Genomic DNA, 18,854 nt, shown 5'->3' on the forward strand with positions numbered 1-18,854 from the left:
GGCGTGTGTGTAAACAGTCGTAGTAACGAAAAGAAACACATTGTCGTTTTCATGAATTATTTCAATCGCACGACAACCTTTGGAATACAATTCATCACTTTTTAAGCAACGAGGCAAAGATGAAGATTAAATCCAAGTCTTCGTATCACAAATCTGAGAACACCTACAGGGTGAGAGTCCACAAACTTACTGCAGCATGTTGCTAATAGAGACGCAAGGGTGGAGATAAATACACATCTGTAGTAACAGTTTGTTAAACTCATATTTTATATACAAATTATAAGTAAATCAAGTATGGAGACTCGTTGTTGATTTCACTCAGGTAGCATAGTCTACTAGTTTAAGGGAAATATGGCATTCTAGTGCTAGTATTACAATATCATTGTTAAATCCGTTGTCTCCGAGCCCTAGCTAGCTCTATGAATCTGTCTGGTGTGTCTCTTTCAGTTTCTCACTTTTGCTGAACGACTTGCCAATGTCAACATTGATGTCATCCATCGTATTGACAGGACTGGATCTTATGCAGAGGTTTGTACAATCAGTCATTTTGGGCATGAGCATTTCTCTTATTTATACAACAGGCTTCTCAGTGTCTTTATGGTTTGCATCTAATGACTTGTTTGGCCCCTTATGCAGGAAGTAGAAACATATTTCTCCGAAGGACTGACAAAATGGAGAGACCTCAACTTGACAGAGCATTTCAGTATGTATAAACTATGATTAATACATCACCTTGTAGTGAGTGTTGTAACATGTTAGGAAAAAAAATGCCTTAAATTACCTACAACTGAAGGAAAGATGCTGTTGTTTGCAGCGAATGTAAACTGAATGTCTTTCCTTCACAGCTACATTTTTGAAAGAGGTTTCCAACAAGAGCCAGTCATTCAACATGCTGGTGTTCCATCAGAAGACGATAGTGGAGAGTCTGAAAACACACCTGGCTGTCAGCAACAGTCTGGCCTATCAGCCACTGTTGGAGTAAGTTGTCTCTTATTTTGTATATGGCTTGTAGCTTCTCGTACCATGCGATGCAGTAGCTGTAGTTTACGTATGACTCCAGCAGTGTCTCTCCACTCTTTCTCCCTTCAGCCTGGTGGTGCAGCTGGCCAGAGACCTCCAGACTGACTTCTACCCCCACTTCCCAGACTTCTTTGTTCTGATCACCTCGCTGCTGGAAACCAAGGACACGGAGGTCCTGGAGTGGGCTTTCACCTGTCTCTCCTACCTCTACAAGTACCTGTGGAGGCTCATGGTGAAAGACATGAGCAACATCTACAGGTGAGAAAATAAGATGACTCTGTGGAGGCTTTATAGGTGAATCTATTTTCCAACATGGTGAAAATTAATTCTTCTTTTCTCCTCAGTTTATACAGCACACTGCTGGCGCACAAAAAAGAGCACATCCGCAAGTTTGCAGCAGAGAGCTTCTCTTTTTTGATGAGAAAGGTGAGCAGATGTCAAACATGAGCTCGTGCCTTCCTTCCTCGTGTCAAAATGTTAATGATTCAATGACATTTCTACATGTCACGCAGGTTTCGGATCTCGATGCCCTGCTGAATCATGTGTTCACAGATCTGCAGCAGCACCCTGACAAGGCGGAGGGAGCAGGTCAGCTGCTGTTTGAAATGTGCAAAGGAGTCCGAAACATGTTTCACTCCTGCGCTGCAAACGTGAGTTTCTTATCTAAGGACTGTATGTGCTAAATAATGTTACTTAGCAAAATCCCTGGTTTAGTACAAAGTGTTGTCAGTTAAAGGTACAATATGTAAGGAATGGCCACCTGTCAGATTCATACTTCAAACAAATATGGGGCAGCATATCACCAGAGTAACCGCTAACTGCTGCTAATTATAGCAGCCGTCAGCTAATGAGCTCAGTTAACCGGCAGCAAGCACTAGAGCTAGTCGTATTAGCTCAATCAGCCCGGACGGGGAGCTCGGAGCATGGCGGAAGTGTTGGTGTGGTTTACAAGTGGATTATTACCTCTTGAGTGGGGGTTGACCGATATGGCTTTTTCAGGTCTGATACCGATTATTAAAAATCAAGGAGACCGATTACCAGTATTATCAAACTGATATTTGTTTTAATAATGAAAATCTTAAGTGTATAAATTTGGAACAACCAGTGATGAATGAACCTAAGTAAAATTAACACAAGTACGTTTCTTAAGTAAAATTTTGGGGTACTTTACTTGAGTATTTCCTTTTTCTGCTACTTGTACTGATGATGATGATGATACATTTACTTTGCAGATTCATATTATTTTATTGTTTATAGGCTATCAATTGTGATGTGTTACCAATCAGATAGTGTTGTGGCAGGACATTGTGTAAAAGGATGAGGCCAAACTAGCACCTTTTTAAATTGGTTTATTTTATCGTCAGAATCTGACAGAAAAATCACGGATACCAATAACCAGAAAAATGCTGAATATCAGCCTGATAATTGGCCAACCGAGCCCTACTCCTGGGTTAGAGATTGGTTAGGGGCTAACTGGTTAGCAGGCTAACTTAAATGGATTTAATATACAAATAAATTTCATTGAGGATTAAACAAAGCTGTATAACACTAAACACAGTAACCCTGAACCATCTGTTTCTCTTCACCTTTCTCCACAGGCTTTTCCTGTAGCCTTGCGTAAGCTTGGACCCTCAACCAGCCCCGGAGTCTCTCTGCCATGGGACACTGTTAGGGACGCACTGGATCACATGGCCCAGGCTGCGGCTGATCACGTTGAAAGAGACCACTTCCTGGTTTTGTGGGAGTCCTTACAGGTGGGTTGAAACATTCAAAATCCATCCCAGACAATTGGACTTACCCTCGCCTTGTGTCTGACGGTGATGTGTTCCCATGTACAGCTCAGTGTGGTGGAGGTCTTGGGTGTCATGGAGGCGAAAGGAGAAGAGGCGGACCAGGCAGCAGAGCAGCTTGAGAGGCTGCTGTTCGTTCTCCATACCCTGGTGTCCCACAGAGACGGAGCCAAGATCACCAAGCCGGAGGCTGTCTGCCAGGTAGGAAGAGAACACTGGTCTCCCGGTAAAGTCACAGTGACTTGTCTTTTTACTGTGTTACTCATCTTACTTCTTTTCTCCTGCCTGCAGACGGTGTTGCGGCTGACTCAGAGCTCGTCTATGTCGGTTCCTTGTTCCCGTCTGCTCCTACAGATCACCTCCTCTCTGCTCCTCGGAGAGAACATCACCCTGCCCAAGGCGCTCATCCAGGAGACGGTCCAGAAGGTGTGTGTTTGTGTTGAATGGGAAAAAAGAATGATAATATCTGTATGTTTGGAGGTTAGTACTTTTGTTTGTGTGTTAACGTGTCTCTTTTTCACAAGGTATTTGGCAGCACAATTGGGCAAGATCTGATACTCGAGTTCACAAAGGAGATGTTTACCATGAAACAGTTTGAGCAGGTGAGTCACCAGTGGAGGGATGTTTCCAGTATTTTCTTCTGTTTCTGCTTCTGTCTGGTTTCTGACTTTTTTCCTCCATCCCTCTCTTCCAGCTCTTCCTCCCCAGCCTGTTGCGCTTCACCGCTGGCTTGTTCGGCTGTGGTGATCCCGTGTCTCGCCACTGTGGCCTGGATGTGTTGGTTAGTCTGATCCTCGCCAAAGCCCCACCACCCACAGACGGCTCCATGGCCTTTGAAACCTACCCGCTGCTCTTCACCGGACAGACCACAGGGTCAGATACTACAGTATATTTACATCCTTTAAATTCTTTAAGAACAGTCTGAATTCTTTGTTGCCTGATTCATGCCATAATCCAAATTTTGAATGTAGTATTTTCTAGGAGGTAAGCATGTTTTTTCCTCCCGCAGAGTGTTTAGCAGTAATGACGCAGGTCAGGATAGCAGCACAACATCAGAGCAGCCTGCAGTGCCAGAATTGGTGCTGTCTCTGATCAAATATCCCGAGGAGGAGAACCAGTCCATCACTGACTTGTCACTTCCTTGGGCTGCTCTGGTGCTTCTGCCACACCTCAGGTAACACACACACACTTAAACATATGCACTGTTACAGTCCTCAGGGTAGCTACTGGCCACACAGTTTCTTTTTGAGAGATGTATTCCAGCCAGGCAGTGTCGGGGAAAGCTGAATATTTATTCGGGACAGGAATAGTTGAAGCACATTTTTCAACTCAAATACCAATCCATAGAGTGTATACCTCTCCCAAGGCCCCAAAGTCCCCTGTCATTCAATCAAGCCTAATCTAATCTCAAATAAAACATAATTAAATCCACTACACCAGAGTTTTATTAGGATCTACATCAAATTGTTCTTACCCAGAGATATCAGCCACCCTAAAAAATGGCAGATTTTTTTCATCAAGATCCATGAATTATTCCCTGAGAAATTAACCAAACCCAGCTAGCTCAATTGGTATGGTGACCCATGTACAGAGGCTCTGTCCTCGCTGCAGCGACCCAGGGTTCGTGTCTTACCTGTGACCATTTGCTGCATGTCACCCCCCCCCCATCCCATTTCCTATCATCTCTCAAGCTGTCCTGTCAATAAAGTCATGAAAAGGCCCAAAAAATACTTTAAAAAGGGGGAAAGTGGAGTAAAGATGAGCAGAGATTTATTAAACTAATCTGTTGGATTTCTGTTTTGTTTTTGTTTTTTTATCCTTCAGGCCTTTAACTCCAGCTAGTGTTGTTCCTGCTGTGACTGCTTTCTTAAACCACCTCCTGTGTGCGATTGAGACAGAAAAACTGGGAAAAGGTTTGTGATTTCTTGTTACCTTTTTTATTTAATGGTCACACCGCATAAATATCAAACTGCTCATAGCAACTGAAACGGTTGTGAAGTGTTGAGTAGTTGACAAAATGAGCTATTTGAAGGCTTTTGAATGCAGGAGCTTGATGGACACCACATTTTATTGGTTAATTAAAAAAAAGAGAGAGAAGAGTTTATAAAGGAATTAATCAGTTGCAGGTTTGAAATTCTCCAAACAATGGCCCTGAAAACTGTTCATACCCATACAAGTGTTAAAACAGATTTTGAATTGTGCATTGAGTTTTGCTGTTCTCAAGACCGAAGCCCTTCTGTCCTGCCTTGCTTCTCCACCCTCCAGCTGGTCTGTTCGTAGCCAGACAGGCCCTGAGCTGCCTCCTCACTCTGGACGGCTCTGCTGAGCTCCTCGCACTGCTCACTGTGGACAAGATCAACTCAATCCTACGGTACTTTCTGTTGTTTTTATAGCTGAATGTAATGAGGAACAGATTGTAAACACCTCTCTCACTTCCACTAACTTACAATCATTGTGTTCATTCTGGTTACAGGAAGTTTCCCACTGACCTGTCTGCCCTGCTGCTGGGAGATCTGTACTACAGCCGCCTGTCACTCAGCGGTGTTTCAGAGCACCTGTCCCACAGTGCACTGCTGCAGCTCTTCCAGATCCTGCAGACCAACCTCTCCTCCAACATCTCCATGGTATATCAGCAGGGACTTACAGCAATTCCTCATTATTGAGAAAGCTCATTGAAACACAAAGACATTTAATCATGAGTTTCACAGAATATCCAAAGAATAATGCAAATATGTTTACCACCAGTGTCACTAATAAATTGTTTTCTCTCTCAGATCCGCCTCCTGACTCTGAGGATTCTCTCTCAGTTTGAGGCAGAGCTCCCTCCACAGATCGAGGTACAGTCTGCATTCTCATTAAACTTGATCGAATACTGTTACGACCCTAGAGGTCATAAATGTTTCCTTTTTGTCTGTTTCAATAACCCTCTTTTACCTGAGTGAGTGTGATTGGTTGCAGGTGTGTCTGAGTGATTGTAGGTTGCCCCGGTGAGCTGATTGGTTCCTGCCTGGAAGCCAAGGGTTTAAGGGCCGGCTCCTCTCCAGTTCCTGGAGGCTCTCCTCTGCTGTCCCAGACTACCAGCATGTGTGATTGTGGACAAACTATGTTTGTTAATAAAACCATTTAAAAATGCTTTGCTGCTGGTGGTGCTTGGAGGATGGGAAGAGGGGAGTCTCATTTTCATGTTGTGCCAGGGTTTCCCTGAGGCCCTGGTCGTAACAATTGGGGGCTCGTCCGGGATCTGAATGTCCATGAGGTGAGGTAGATGTGGTTTAGTTTGTTTGTGTAAGTGGCCTTTAGTTAAGTTTAGTGGTCATCTTTTTTGTTAATTTGCTGTTGCAGCATGTTGTTTCTGACTGAGCACCCTGACTAGTTAGCTGCTGGGCATTCTTAAGAATTTGCCACTTTATTATTTTGCCTTTCTTATTTTTGGTGGTAATCCTGAGTGGGGGTACGCTTCAGTGTTTTGCCGTTGACTAGGTTCCTGGTCTTCGGTAATGCACGGAGTTCGGCGTTTAAAGATGCCTCGAGCTCGGCAAGCCACTGAAGACTAGCTAGGTGAGTTAGCCATCTTGGTAGGCAGGTAAAGTTTGGGTGTCTGCAGTTTGTTTCCCTTCATTTTATACTTTGCACAGCAGCGTGGTTTTGTGTGAGATGGCTGCTTTTGTGTTGGTCACGTTGTGATGTGTGGCTTATTAATACTTGTGTGCAGTAACTTTTTGTGACCTTTTGGTTGTGATAACTGGACTCCACTTTTGTTGGGTCACTTGTGGTTGCAGCTTAGGTGTAAGCTGGCAACATTTGTGTAGTGGTGACTACAGAGTGATGCCTTTTGTGTGCGGTGGTTGCAGTCCACTTTTGGTGTGGTCACATAGGTGTTACTGCTTTAGTGTTTGGGATGGTGTCACTCCTTAGATAAGTGGATCTTGAGTGGTGGGTATGGCTTCCCAGTTTGTTTGGTTACTTTGTCTCTTTTGTTACACTCCGTTACAGTAACGTGTGGTTGGAGATCACAAGGTGTCCATTTTGGGTGTGGTAGTGGCAGTTCACCTTTGTTGGTTCACTTGTGGTTGCAGCTTAGGTGTAAGCTGGCAACATTTGTGTGTAGTAGTGACTACACAGTGACGCCTTTTTGTGTGGTGGCTGTTGCACTCCACGGCTGTGTTGGTCACCTGTTGCTGTTTTTGGTGTGTGTGTGTGTGGTGTGTGAGACCACAGTGGGTGTATTTGCTTTTTGTGTTCTCTCCTCATGGTGGTGGCCATTTTGTTAGTGGGAGTGGCACCCACTGACTTGATTTTGATCCTGTTCATAAGTGTTTTTATGTAGACTGTGGTTCAACAGGAAAGAGGGTGATTGACTTTAGGTAGCCAAATACCCTTATTGCATCTCTTGAACTTGAACATTTCTTTGGGAGAGAGATGTTCAGTTTTAAGGGGGGAGGTGTTACGACCCTAGAGGTCATAAATGTTTCCTTTTTGTCTGTTTCAATAACCCTCTTTTACCTGAGTGAGTGTGATTGGTTGCAGGTGTGTCTGAGTGATTGTAGGTTGCCCCGGTGAGCTGATTGGTTCCTGCCTGGAAGCCAAGGGTTTAAGGGCCGGCTCCTCTCCAGTTCCTGGAGGCTCTCCTCTGCTGTCCCAGACTACCAGCATGTGTGATTGTGGACAAACTATGTTTGTTAATAAAACCATTTAAAAATGCTTTGCTGCTGGTGGTGCTTGGAGGATGGGAAGAGGGGAGTCTCATTTTCATGTTGTGCCAGGGTTTCCCTGAGGCCCTGGTCGTAACAAATATTTAAACGATGAGCTCATGTGCTTATTTGTGTGAGTGTGTGCTTCTCTGTCCAGGGTGAGGAGAATGTGGAGGTGCAGCCGGTGTTCGCAGTTTGCCTGCAGGCTGAGCTGGTGCCAGCTTCGGTGCAGGACTATAGAGAAAAGCTGCTTCACCTCCGGAAGCTGAGACACGACCTGGTGCAGCGCAGTCTGCCGCAGGGCCCGCCCGGTACCTTCCAGCAGGTACAGAGGAAGCTCTCTTGGCTGTTTCTTCTTCTTTTCATCATTTGGAAATTATCAACACCGTGACATTGTTAAAGGGGCAATTTGTAAGATTCAGAATTTTCACTTAATACATGCCACTTTGTAGCACTTTGCAAGAGACGGTACCCAGAACCTTATAAAGTGTATAGCAGATTACAGTACATGTATTAAGTACAAATATAGACATGAGAGGAGAGATGCTTCAGTGGTATCCTTCTTCTGCCCATTTTCCTCCAGGTTCCTCTGCGTTACCTCATCGCAATGCTGTTCGTCAACTTCAAACCTCTGTGGGACGCAGTGATTGAACTTGTTGTGTGAGTATAAGATTAATTTAGCTGTAATTAACACACTTATAATGGTTTGATACATTGAGTCATCTCCTTTTTGTCAGTCAAGCTCTTTTCGTGTAAGGCATTTTGATGATTGCTCACAGGCCTTACTGCTAAAAATAAGAACTTTGTCTGAATTGCCTGCATAAACATCACAAATATTCAACATCTTTAGGTGTCTGCTGAAGACATTTAGTATAAACGGGTCTCTTTGCTCCTCACAGGAGCCATGCCAGAGGGATGGACAACAAAGACTTCTGGAGAGTCTACCATGAACATCTGGAGATGGTGGCAGGGCTGGCTGGTAAGGGCTGCCCGCTGTGTGTGTTACATGTAAATTCTTTATTCAGTGACAGTTTTTACATGCTGGGACCCACAGTTTGGTAACACTTAATAATAACCATCATTAATAATCAAATCATCAGTTTCTACTTTTATAATGGCCGTCCAAATAATGTTTATAGATGAACTACACAGTATTGCTTTATAAATGGTGTATAAAAGCATTTCATTGTCAATGGTCAAATAACTATTAGTTAAAGTTTAATTAACTATAACTCTTCCTCTCTGCGTGTAGAAAAAGAGCTGCAGGAGGATGGCGAGGATGATGATGAAGAGGAGGATTCAGGTCCCCAAGGCGAGCAGGGCTGTGATGTCATTGAAAGCGGGGATGTGGGGGTGCTGTTCCTCGAGCAGCTCAAACTGAGCTGTAACCCCAAAGAGAGGACGGACTTCATCAACTTCCGCAGCCTGCTGTGGCGCTCCATGGCCCAGTTTCCCGACAGAGTGGAACCACGCAGCCGAGAACTGACCCCCCTGCTGCTCAGGTTCATCAGGTCAGTGTTTATGGTGTTTTTACGTGAACTATATTATAGGTACATTTATCCTGTGCCGTCAGAGTGCAAGAATCTCATCCTGATGCTTTTATTGTTGTTGTCAGGAATGAGTTTTACCCCGCCGACCTGCTGGTGGCTCCTACTCAGAACTTGAGGAAGAGGGAAGATGCTGCTCTGGAGGAGTCTCAGGTGGCTGTGGAGGGTGAGGAGGAGGGAGAGGAAGAGGAGCAGGAGGCAGAGGAGGGAGGTAGACAACAGAGGAAGGCACTGCCAAGGAGAGCTGCCGCCAAGTAAGATATCAGAATCACACTCAATGATGTCTCTACCTGCCTTGTGATCGTTACAGTAACAGCTATTACTCTACACTAGTTACAGTAGAGGTGGATGAAATATACAGAAAAGTAACTAGTAACTAAAGCTATCCGATAAATGTAGTGGAGTAGAAGTATAAAGTTGCGAGAGTATTTTAATATTATTTATAGGCCATATCGCCCAGCCCTAGTGAACCTGTTCTGTGTATAGTCTGGAAGTATAATGTGTGACCCCTGTGTGGGAATTGCCTTTTTTCTTACAGACAGCTGATTGCCCATCTGAAGGTATTCGCCAAATTCACCAACCCTCGCTCTCTCTACCTGGAGAGCAGCCTCACTGAGCTCTATAACCAGGTAATCAAAAAACTTCACACGCATTTTGCTCTGAGTGCCAAGATGTTTGAACATATCTGGACACTCTTCAGCAATGCTAAAACCGTCTGAGGAGTGTCTTTTTTAATATATTACAGTACGTAAGTTTTCTAAGCATGCTGCACTCCTCTCTGTTTTCAGTTGCTGTGCCATCAGGACCAGCAGATCCAGCGAGTTGCACTGGAATGCGTTCTCACATACAAAGACCCCAACATAGTCCCATACAAGTAAGAACACTTCTAGGAAAACACATGTACAGTAATATTTCTCTTGAAGCAACAATCTCCTATTCTTCCCTTGCCTTAAAGAGTTCATTGTGGCATCTGTGATAGGAATCAGAGCTCTCGTCCTCAGCCCTCTATGGTTACAGGCGGAGGAATGTTAACTGTTATCAAGCTATCCGTTTACTGAACCTCCAGCCTACCTGCAGACAGATGTGTATTTCCTGGAAAGTTTTACATTACAGATGCTTGTGTGTGACTCTTTGTTCAGGATCAGGATGTAACACTGACCTGGTTTTGTTTTTTGTATGCCGGTAATGAGTCCATATATTAGGATCTACAACATGGCCTTTCACCTTCAGTTGATATGGGTTATTAACTTGACTATCAAATACACATAAAGCATCATTATGAGGCTACATTGTAGGTCATTAGGAGTGTCTTTAACCCAGGTTCAAGTTTCTGTCCTAAAGAATAAGTCTTTGTTCAAGACACTGAACCGCTACAAGCTGCAGGGATGATGCTCTGTGTCCCAAAGTTTTGACCTTTGTGTGTGTGTTTGTGTGTTTTTTAGGGAGAATCTGGAGAAGCTGCTGGAAGACAAACACTTCAAAGAGGAAATCGTCCATTTCAACATTTCTGAGGAGACAGGAGTGGTCGATGCTTCACACAGAGCCAAGCTCATCCCACTGTTAATGAGGTACTGTGTGCGTGTTTGTGTTGTGGAGTATGTTATATTTTATTTATTCATTTTTGTTTTAATGTTAATCATGCTGCCTAAAAATAAATGGAAAATACACTTTCCTGATGGTGAAAAGATTGACATCACTCTCATGTATGTCGAGTTAGCTTAGCTTAGCATAAAGACTTAAAATGGCCTCTCTCTGTCCAAAGATAACAAAATCTGCTATCAGCACCGCTACAGCTCACTAATGAACAAAAGTGTATAAATGACAAGTTGTGCTTTCATGGTTGCGCTGAACCTACATTAGTTAGCTCTGCTTGCCATAAAGAATGAAAGCAGGGAGAAACTGCTAGCCTCGCTCTGTTACAGAAGTTACAGAAATGAGCCTAAGAATTTTTTTTCTTTACCTCTAGACAGCCACACTAGCTGATTCTCTCCATCCAGTTTCTTTATGCTAAGCTAAGCTAACATCTCCTGACCATGGCTTCATATTTGATAGACAAACAGAAGAGTGGTATTAATCTTCTCATTGAGCTCGCTGCAAGAAAGCGAACTCAAGCAATACTTTTACAATACACATAATCACTAAGACACACTTTGTTCATTTTGGGAGTGTCCATTGGTTATACAGTTTATTAGCTAACAAGTCAGGTCATTGATAAACTGCTTTTCATGTTGACATGGAAAGCAGCAGCATGCTTTCAAAAAAGAAGAATGTAGGGAGACCATTTTCATTATTTATCTCCTTTCCCAGTACACCACAGCTTTACCAGAAGTAACTTACACTTTGATTTGATCTGTCAGTCACCAGCCCTGTGTTTGTTGTTCAGGATCCTGTTCGGCCGTCTGCGCAGTAAAGCAGGCAGCAAGTTTCAAGGGAAGGCGAGCTCCGCCTCCCGCTCCTCCATTATCCTGCGTTTCCTGGCAGGCTGCCAGTCTGAGGAGTTGGGGATATTCATTGACCTGCTGCTGGAGCCTGTCTGCCATCACAGCCAAGGTTCGACACGCGTCGTTAACAATAAAATATATTCGCTGATGTGAATCTTTGTTTATCTTCCAGCCAAAAACCCCCCTGTTGAAGATTGGGGTAAAACAAGGTTAATATGTTGAGTCTGTATGACCTTTGTAGTTGAACTTCAACCCTAATCAACATAAATTAAGATTTAGTTTTTTAAATGGGTGACACATTCAGAGTGAAAACTAAAATGATGTTTGTTCTTCTAACTGGTAGAGCTACCGGGGAATGATATATAGAGTGACTTTCTGGGCCTTGTTCATTAAAGATCATAAAAAAACCTTTTATTTTTGTAATTAGTAATTAATGTAATATAATCTGCTGCAAAAAACTAATATTTTAAACAATTTTTTAGATTTTTTTTCTCTGCAGCACTGTGAATATAAATTAATTTATCGATTAGTCAATTGGAAGAAAAGTAATCTAGTATTTTGATAATTTGATATTATTTCCGTCATTTTTAGCAAAATGTGAAATATTTCTTGGTTCCAGTTTCTTAAATGTAAGCTTTTGCTGCTTTTCTTTGTCATTTATTATAGTAAGTAAAGAGTTTTTGGGTTTTGGACTGTTGGTTGGACAAATAGAGAGGGAAGAAATGAATGAAAATAGTTGTTAGTTGCTCCCCTAGTGCTCATTCGTCTTTATTTCTGCAATTTATATAATACAGACTGATAAATTAAGTAAGTAAGATGAAGACTACACTTCCAAAGGTCTCAGTGGGTTTCAAAGATTCCAATAGTATATCTAATACAGGACAATACACAAGAATTACACAACGAAACAACTCTCTCTTGAACTAATGCTCCTCCTGAGACTCGGATGTAAAAAGCGGCATTTTAACAATAGGCATTCCTTTCTTCTTTGTCTGCTTCCTCAGGTTCCTGCCTGTCAGCAGTGTTGAGAGCAATAGCTGAGACAGATGTGAGTGCCGTCTTGCCGCTGGGCCGTCAGCACAGCCTGCTGAACATCATCAATGTGGTGATCCAGAAACTGGGCCACCTCATCCACATCTACCTGCCCAAGGTGCTGCAGATCCTGCTGTGTGTCACCGCCTCAGTGTCCACCATCCTGGACAGCAGGGACCAGGTAATCAAGATAGAGATCGATAAGAATATATATATTTTTTTATAGATTTTTAATGATCAGATTCCTGAATTATTTCTATATATGACCAAGACAACTTGAGAGCATACCAAGAGTAACAAGTTGAATGAGTTGAAGCTGTTCAGTTACAGCTGCTGTATTACTGATCTCTAAAATAAGTATGATTGACTTCCAAGTTAAAATGCGCCAATGTGAAGCTGTGTGTGTACAGTTCACTGGGTACTGTAAGTTCTCTTGTTTTGTCTTTGTAACAGAAGTGCATAGGAGGAAACTTTCATTAAATCTTTTCCAGTGTTTATCTAGTCACTAAAGTGTTACTTTAGTTTCTCTTTCTGTCTAATGTTTGACAGGTTCTTTCTTCAGTTACAGGAAAAGAATTTCTGAGATAGTTCGTCTGTGAATAAGAAACTGTACTTTTTGAGCAGCAAGTGAATAATAAAAATGCATGTATGAGCATCACAGATAATCGGGTATTAAAATGTCATTTACTGCAGTGCCACCTGATATCACATTTTAGAAATATCTTTGTTCTTGGATGCTTTGTTAAAACAATATATAACTAAATCCTTTGCACTAAGAGATGTAAACCTAAAAAACTGTCCTGTTGTCTGCAGCTGCGTGGAGGTTGCATCAGTCCACTGAAGAACCTGAGGCGACTCGGCATCCTGAGGATCCAGGACTTTTTCGACGGCTTTGACTCCTACAGCTTCAGTCCAGATGAGCTGGACGCCGTCTTTGAGGCTGTGGTCTTGCCTCAGGTACACGTCGCTAACAATTTTTGTGTTTTTGTCTGGTTTCCATTATCTTCAGGTTTTTTTTTTGTGAATACATTTCTGGTTCAGCTAGGAGTTAAAATTTGTTTTTGTGCAGGTGTGTCGTCTCCCCACAGAGAGCCCTTACTCCCCCACCCCTCTGCTGAAACTCATCCATGTGTGGTGCAAAAATGCCAGGTCAGTCTGCCTCTCCTCTCCATCTGTGGTATTCTGATCACACTGTTCATCTATCTACCAAAACATCTTTACCAGTTATTAGTAGTTTTCATCCAGAGTGAGTTAAAGAAAGAAATACAGAGATGTTTTTCTTGTTTTTCAGGTATTTCCCCCTCTTGGCCAAGCAGAGACCGAACCAGCCGGAGTGTGATGTACTCCTTAATGTCTTCGCCCTACTCTCAGCCAAGAACGCCTCGCCAGTGACCATCGCCATGGTGATGGACATAGCAGAGTCTCTCGCAACCACTGAGGACTTTGTTGCCTCAGAGAGTGAGACGGAGCTGAGCGTGAACGGATGTGTGTTCCCGCAGCCAGAAGAGGGCGCTCTTGTCAGTGCAGGTTAGCAAAGTTTGATAAAGGAAAGAAGATAAAATGAATTATCTTTAGTATATCTTCTAACTCAAGTGTTGTCGTAGATTTTAATGTGAACATTGTTGTATCTCCTCCAGACTCATTAACTCAGGGCTCCAGACTGCTGCTGCCTCACATATCCACCCTGCTGCAGTACCTCAGCGGAGTCGTACGCAACACCGACAGACTCAAGAAGAAGAAGTTCAGGGCCCAGGTGGCCAAAGAGCTCAACATCCTCTCCAAGTTAGTGTCTTATTTGGATGAGAACACACAGTATAGTTCACATTCAGGTTTCTTTCTCTTTCACTGTATGTAAGATTTGTTTTGTGTTTGCACTTTACTTTGTCTCATCAAACACCTTTTTGACTTTTTTCTCCATCAGGGTCAGTCGATTTGTCAGCGACAAGGAGCAGAGCTCTGTTCTCATCAGCCTGCTGCTGCCCTACCTCCAGAGAGCCAACAATCCTCAAGTAAGACTAACATATTATTATTTGTTTTCTGTATTTGTTTGTTTATTAGAACCCCCATTAGCTGAGCCCTAAAGTGCAGCCAGTCTTCTTGGGATTTATATTAAAAGCCTACATTTTTTATTTTATTTTATGCAGTGGCACCCAGTGGAAAATAAATAGAAACAAACAAAAAGGAACAATAACAACATTAAACAAGCATGTCTGTTGGAATTTGCATTTTTGATTTTTCTTGTTTGATGTTGTTTGGTAGCCTGTTAGAATGTTAGGGATGTTGATGATTAATCATCAATCAATTAATCGTTATTAAGAAATGAACCTAGTTTATCAGAGACTGTACTTCTTCATGCTGCCCATTAATGACCTTACTGTGTGTTTGTTTTAGGAGACAGAAATCGACATCCTCGCCACAGTGCAGAACCTGCTGCGACAGTGTGCGCAGCCCTCTGCCTTCCTGCGGCCGCTCAGCAGACTCTTCTCCATCATCCACAACAAGCTGCCCAGACAGGCCCTCGTTAACGTGTTCCAGGTACAGCAGAGAACTAAACAAGATGCTCATTTTACTGGTATATTGTATTTGTAATTTAAGACATAAATGTGCAGTCACCACTGTTGGTCACACTGCACTGAACAAGTGGAATCTCACCTGATCCTTAACATTGGTGTATGAATCCATAAACAGTAAGCAGTGTGATATATGTAGCTTTTAGCCTGTATCAGATGTATATTTCCAGCTGGTGTTTTTTGCGCTGTTTTTTTCCAAAAAGACAATGCTATTTTTTATTGGATTTTAGAGTTAAAATTAGCGTTTTCATAAATAATCAAAGTGTTTAGCATTTTGACAGGGAAACCAGGCTAACATGAAGCAAGAAATTCACTATTAACTGATAACTACACCACCTTAATAAAACCAGGACTTTTTAGCATGTTTCTTTTTTTAATGACTCTTTCTTCCTCTTGCTGCTTTGCTCTCAGACTCTGTCAGATCTGGAGCCGTCCATCTTGTACATCACCGATTTAGCAACAAAGGTAAGATCATTCATATCATATTCATAAATACCATATTTACCCATACCTGTGTTATACACCTGGTTCACAATATTCTAACTAGTAAGACGACTCTTATTGTTTCATGCTCACTTTCTCCAGCTTAACGCGTTTGACAGTCGACACTTGGATGAGGTCTACTTCGAAGTGCGTCTGACGGCTTTCCAAGATGCCGCAAGACGCGTCAAAGACATGACCACTCTGGACCTGGACTACATCAGCACCATCATACACAACTGCTTCCACACCTATGAGGTAAGCAGATATATGATATTGACATGCTGTCTATACTGATAGCTTCAGCCTGAGAAGATTTTCATCATCTGTTTGATTCTCCTCTCCTCCCCGCTCCCTCCTTCCTTTGGATGCAGATTGGTGACATGTCGTTGGCAGACAACGCCACGTTGTGTCTGTCTGCGGTGATCACCCAGCTGGCAGCGGTCGGGGCTGGAGAACAGATCTACAGGGACATCATACAACACACCATCCTGGACGCTGTACACAAGGGGCTTCGCAGCAAGACAGAGGTCAGGAGCACATGTCACTCCTCCCATTTCTAAACACAGTGGGGATATCAAGATGATGCTATAAACTCACTCAGTATGAAGTTAGTCATCTACTCTCTCCTTCTCTCTACCAGAGTGTGCAACATGACTACACGACTGTACTGGCCTGCCTGGTAAAGATCTTTCCCTCCAAGAAGGAGTTCAGAGACCTGGTGCAGCTCACCGACTACAACGACCCAGAGTCTGACTTCTTTGAGCACATGAAGCACATCCAGGTAAGAGAGAGAACCATGAAAAATCACTCCTGTATCTCCTTTCTCCCTTTTCCATCTGTCACACATGTGACTGACATATCTGTGGCATTATTTTCTTTCTGTTTAGATCCACCGTCGAGGTCGCGCCCTGAGGAGGCTGGCCAAGCAGCTGACCGAGGGCCAGGTGGTGATGACGCCTCGTTCTCTCCAGAATTACATCATGCCGTATGCCATGACCGCCGTGCTAGATGAGAAGATGCTCAAGGTGACTCATGCACACACAAACTCACCAGTTAAATTTCAAAATACATCCAAACACACAAGTTTTGTTTCTTGTTTTGTGTGTGTGACCTCCTCCTCCTCCTCACATACTGCAGCATGAGGGCATGATATCAGCATCGGTGGAGGTGGTGGGCGCAGTGTGTCGCAGGCTGACCTGGTCCAAGTACCTCTACTACCTGAAACACTTCGTCCATATCCTGCAGACAGCACAGGCTGAGCAGAAGCTGGCGGTCAGGTGGGGATGTCTGCTTATAAATCACTTTTAACCACTGCGTTTCTTTTAATGACCCTTTTATTTTAAAGGGACAGTTCACCTCAAAATCTAAAACACATTTTTCCACCTGTGGTGCTGTTCATCCATCTAGATTGTTTAGCTGTGAGTTGCAGTTATGGGGATGATAGCTGTAGCTTGGATGAGAGTCTCATGATCATGGCATCATGGGATGTAGACACGAGTGGCGTCCTCGCCTGAGCTGTAACGTTAGCTGTATTCCATGAGTTACTGTGAGCTTCCTTCTGCTGATCCTCCTCCTTCTTTCCTTTTCTCCCCAACTCCAGTTTGCTGGTCACAGTCCTGGAGGCTTTCCATTTTGACCATCAAACCCTCAGCAGAGAAATGGAGGCTGCCAAGGCCAGAGAGGGTGAGCGACCTAAAATCCTGTATTTGTTTGGTCATTTAAAATTGTTCGAATTTTGGTTTCTTTCACACAAGTAAAGTCCCATGAAGATATAACAGGTTTAGATTCAAGCTGATAAAAGGAAACGACTTATGTCAAATGTCCTTCATCCAGCTGGGAACATTGCGGTCGATGCAGATGATGAGGAACAACCTGCAGCCGACGAATCAGACGCAAGTGATGATGAGGAAATGGAGGTAGATGGTAAGACTCCTTCTTCTGACGTTCCCATGGAAGTGGACACCACCAATGGAGAAAAGGACGTCATATCTAAGGCAGCAGCCACCAGTGGAGCCAAGGGGCCAGCAGCTCCTAAACCCGCCGCAGTTGCCAGCGGGCTGCCGCAGAGCAAAGACGAGCTGGAGTCTTTGATCACCGCCATCCACGCAACTGTTAATAACAGCGTGCTGCCTCGCCTGAACAAGTGTCTGACTGCAAAGGTACAATACACACACACACACACACACACACACACACACACACACACACACACACACACACACACACACACACACACACACACACAGACTTCCACTGTTATACAGTTGTTTATAGTTTTCAGACCAAATAAAGACGCTGTGTGTTTGTGTGTGTGTGTGCGCCGTCTAGGTAAAGAGCGAAGACGAGCACAAGGCAGTGAAGTCGAAGGACGTGAAGGATGAAGAGGTAGTGAGGATACCGATAGCCTTCGCCATGGTGAAAGTGATGCAGACTCTGCCTCCACACATCATGGAGGCCAACCTGCCCGGGTATGCAGAATTATGTGTCTGTGTGAATGTATACACACGGGATGGTGTTGCCAAAATTTGTGTTAAAGAAAGAAAAGTCTTGTTTAGAAACACTTAACAGGCTCTTGGCTGTCTTTTTAATTGTTTTCAACTGAAGGAACATTAATTAATTTGTTTGTATATCGAGTATTGTATAGATGTAGAATTAGAATAAATTATATGTTTGAGATCATAACTTATATATGAGTTTACTTAAGATGTTGCTGTTGCATTTGTTTAAAATGACACATTTTAGTGATACCTGCATTTTGTCTGTTTGTTCATATTTGTGTGTGTCATTCAGGATCCTGATCAAGGTGTGCGTGCTGCTGAGGAACCGTTTCCAGGAGATCCGAGACGTGGCGAGGGGAACTCTGGTGAAGATCATTGAGACTTTAGGCTACAGGTACCTGCAGTACCTGCTCAAAGAGATGCAGTCAGTCCTCGTCAAGGGCTACCAGGTATGAGCGCACACTTACAAAGACATGTTTGCTTGTGTTTGATTGTTGTAAAGAGATGTATCAAAATTGTCTTTGAAAATCCTAATATTTCTGTCTGTCTATCTCTCTGTGCTCCCCTCCATCCAGGTCCACGTACTAACATTCACAGTTTACCGGTTACTGTCAGTCCTCAGTCCAACCCTGAAGAGTGGTGACCTGGACCCATGCATGAACATGCTCATTGATGTGAGAATTTTTCACACCACAAACCCACAAAGACTCCAGTATGTCAAATAACACAAAAGGCTGACAAATACTTGGTTTAAAACTTTAGTCGCTCCTTCTTCCCTGTTG

The 18,854-nt window shown here is 43.3% G+C and overlaps 1 protein-coding gene across 1 annotated transcript in view; it reads left to right on the plus strand.

Annotated features, from left to right (window-relative positions):
- utp20 (UTP20 small subunit processome component) overlaps positions 1-18,854 on the plus strand; it is a 25,793-nt gene continuing 6,939 nt past the window's right edge. Inside the window, exons 1-44 of the mRNA XM_073480348.1 lie at positions 1-170; positions 448-528; positions 637-703; positions 846-978; positions 1,090-1,278; positions 1,365-1,446; positions 1,533-1,670; positions 2,619-2,774; positions 2,859-3,011; positions 3,102-3,236; positions 3,335-3,412; positions 3,505-3,683; positions 3,820-3,984; positions 4,635-4,723; positions 5,076-5,181; positions 5,284-5,434; positions 5,585-5,647; positions 7,659-7,826; positions 8,085-8,161; positions 8,401-8,480; positions 8,754-9,012; positions 9,117-9,302; positions 9,587-9,677; positions 9,837-9,922; positions 10,491-10,616; positions 11,432-11,598; positions 12,494-12,702; positions 13,335-13,478; positions 13,591-13,670; positions 13,813-14,048; positions 14,159-14,303; positions 14,443-14,530; positions 14,913-15,056; positions 15,503-15,556; positions 15,677-15,829; positions 15,946-16,101; positions 16,215-16,355; positions 16,462-16,599; positions 16,712-16,851; positions 17,175-17,257; positions 17,408-17,733; positions 17,903-18,042; positions 18,365-18,521; positions 18,648-18,746. Of these exons, the coding sequence (XP_073336449.1) occupies positions 120-170; positions 448-528; positions 637-703; positions 846-978; positions 1,090-1,278; positions 1,365-1,446; positions 1,533-1,670; positions 2,619-2,774; positions 2,859-3,011; positions 3,102-3,236; positions 3,335-3,412; positions 3,505-3,683; positions 3,820-3,984; positions 4,635-4,723; positions 5,076-5,181; positions 5,284-5,434; positions 5,585-5,647; positions 7,659-7,826; positions 8,085-8,161; positions 8,401-8,480; positions 8,754-9,012; positions 9,117-9,302; positions 9,587-9,677; positions 9,837-9,922; positions 10,491-10,616; positions 11,432-11,598; positions 12,494-12,702; positions 13,335-13,478; positions 13,591-13,670; positions 13,813-14,048; positions 14,159-14,303; positions 14,443-14,530; positions 14,913-15,056; positions 15,503-15,556; positions 15,677-15,829; positions 15,946-16,101; positions 16,215-16,355; positions 16,462-16,599; positions 16,712-16,851; positions 17,175-17,257; positions 17,408-17,733; positions 17,903-18,042; positions 18,365-18,521; positions 18,648-18,746 (5,889 nt within the window). The 5' untranslated portion in view covers positions 1-119. The remainder of the gene's footprint in view (positions 171-447; positions 529-636; positions 704-845; positions 979-1,089; positions 1,279-1,364; positions 1,447-1,532; positions 1,671-2,618; positions 2,775-2,858; positions 3,012-3,101; positions 3,237-3,334; positions 3,413-3,504; positions 3,684-3,819; positions 3,985-4,634; positions 4,724-5,075; positions 5,182-5,283; positions 5,435-5,584; positions 5,648-7,658; positions 7,827-8,084; positions 8,162-8,400; positions 8,481-8,753; positions 9,013-9,116; positions 9,303-9,586; positions 9,678-9,836; positions 9,923-10,490; positions 10,617-11,431; positions 11,599-12,493; positions 12,703-13,334; positions 13,479-13,590; positions 13,671-13,812; positions 14,049-14,158; positions 14,304-14,442; positions 14,531-14,912; positions 15,057-15,502; positions 15,557-15,676; positions 15,830-15,945; positions 16,102-16,214; positions 16,356-16,461; positions 16,600-16,711; positions 16,852-17,174; positions 17,258-17,407; positions 17,734-17,902; positions 18,043-18,364; positions 18,522-18,647; positions 18,747-18,854) is intronic.

The sequence above is a fragment of the Pagrus major genome, chromosome 14 (assembly GCF_040436345.1).
Source record: "Pagrus major chromosome 14, Pma_NU_1.0".
In the NCBI taxonomy this organism is placed as follows: Eukaryota; Metazoa; Chordata; class Actinopteri; order Spariformes; family Sparidae; genus Pagrus; species Pagrus major.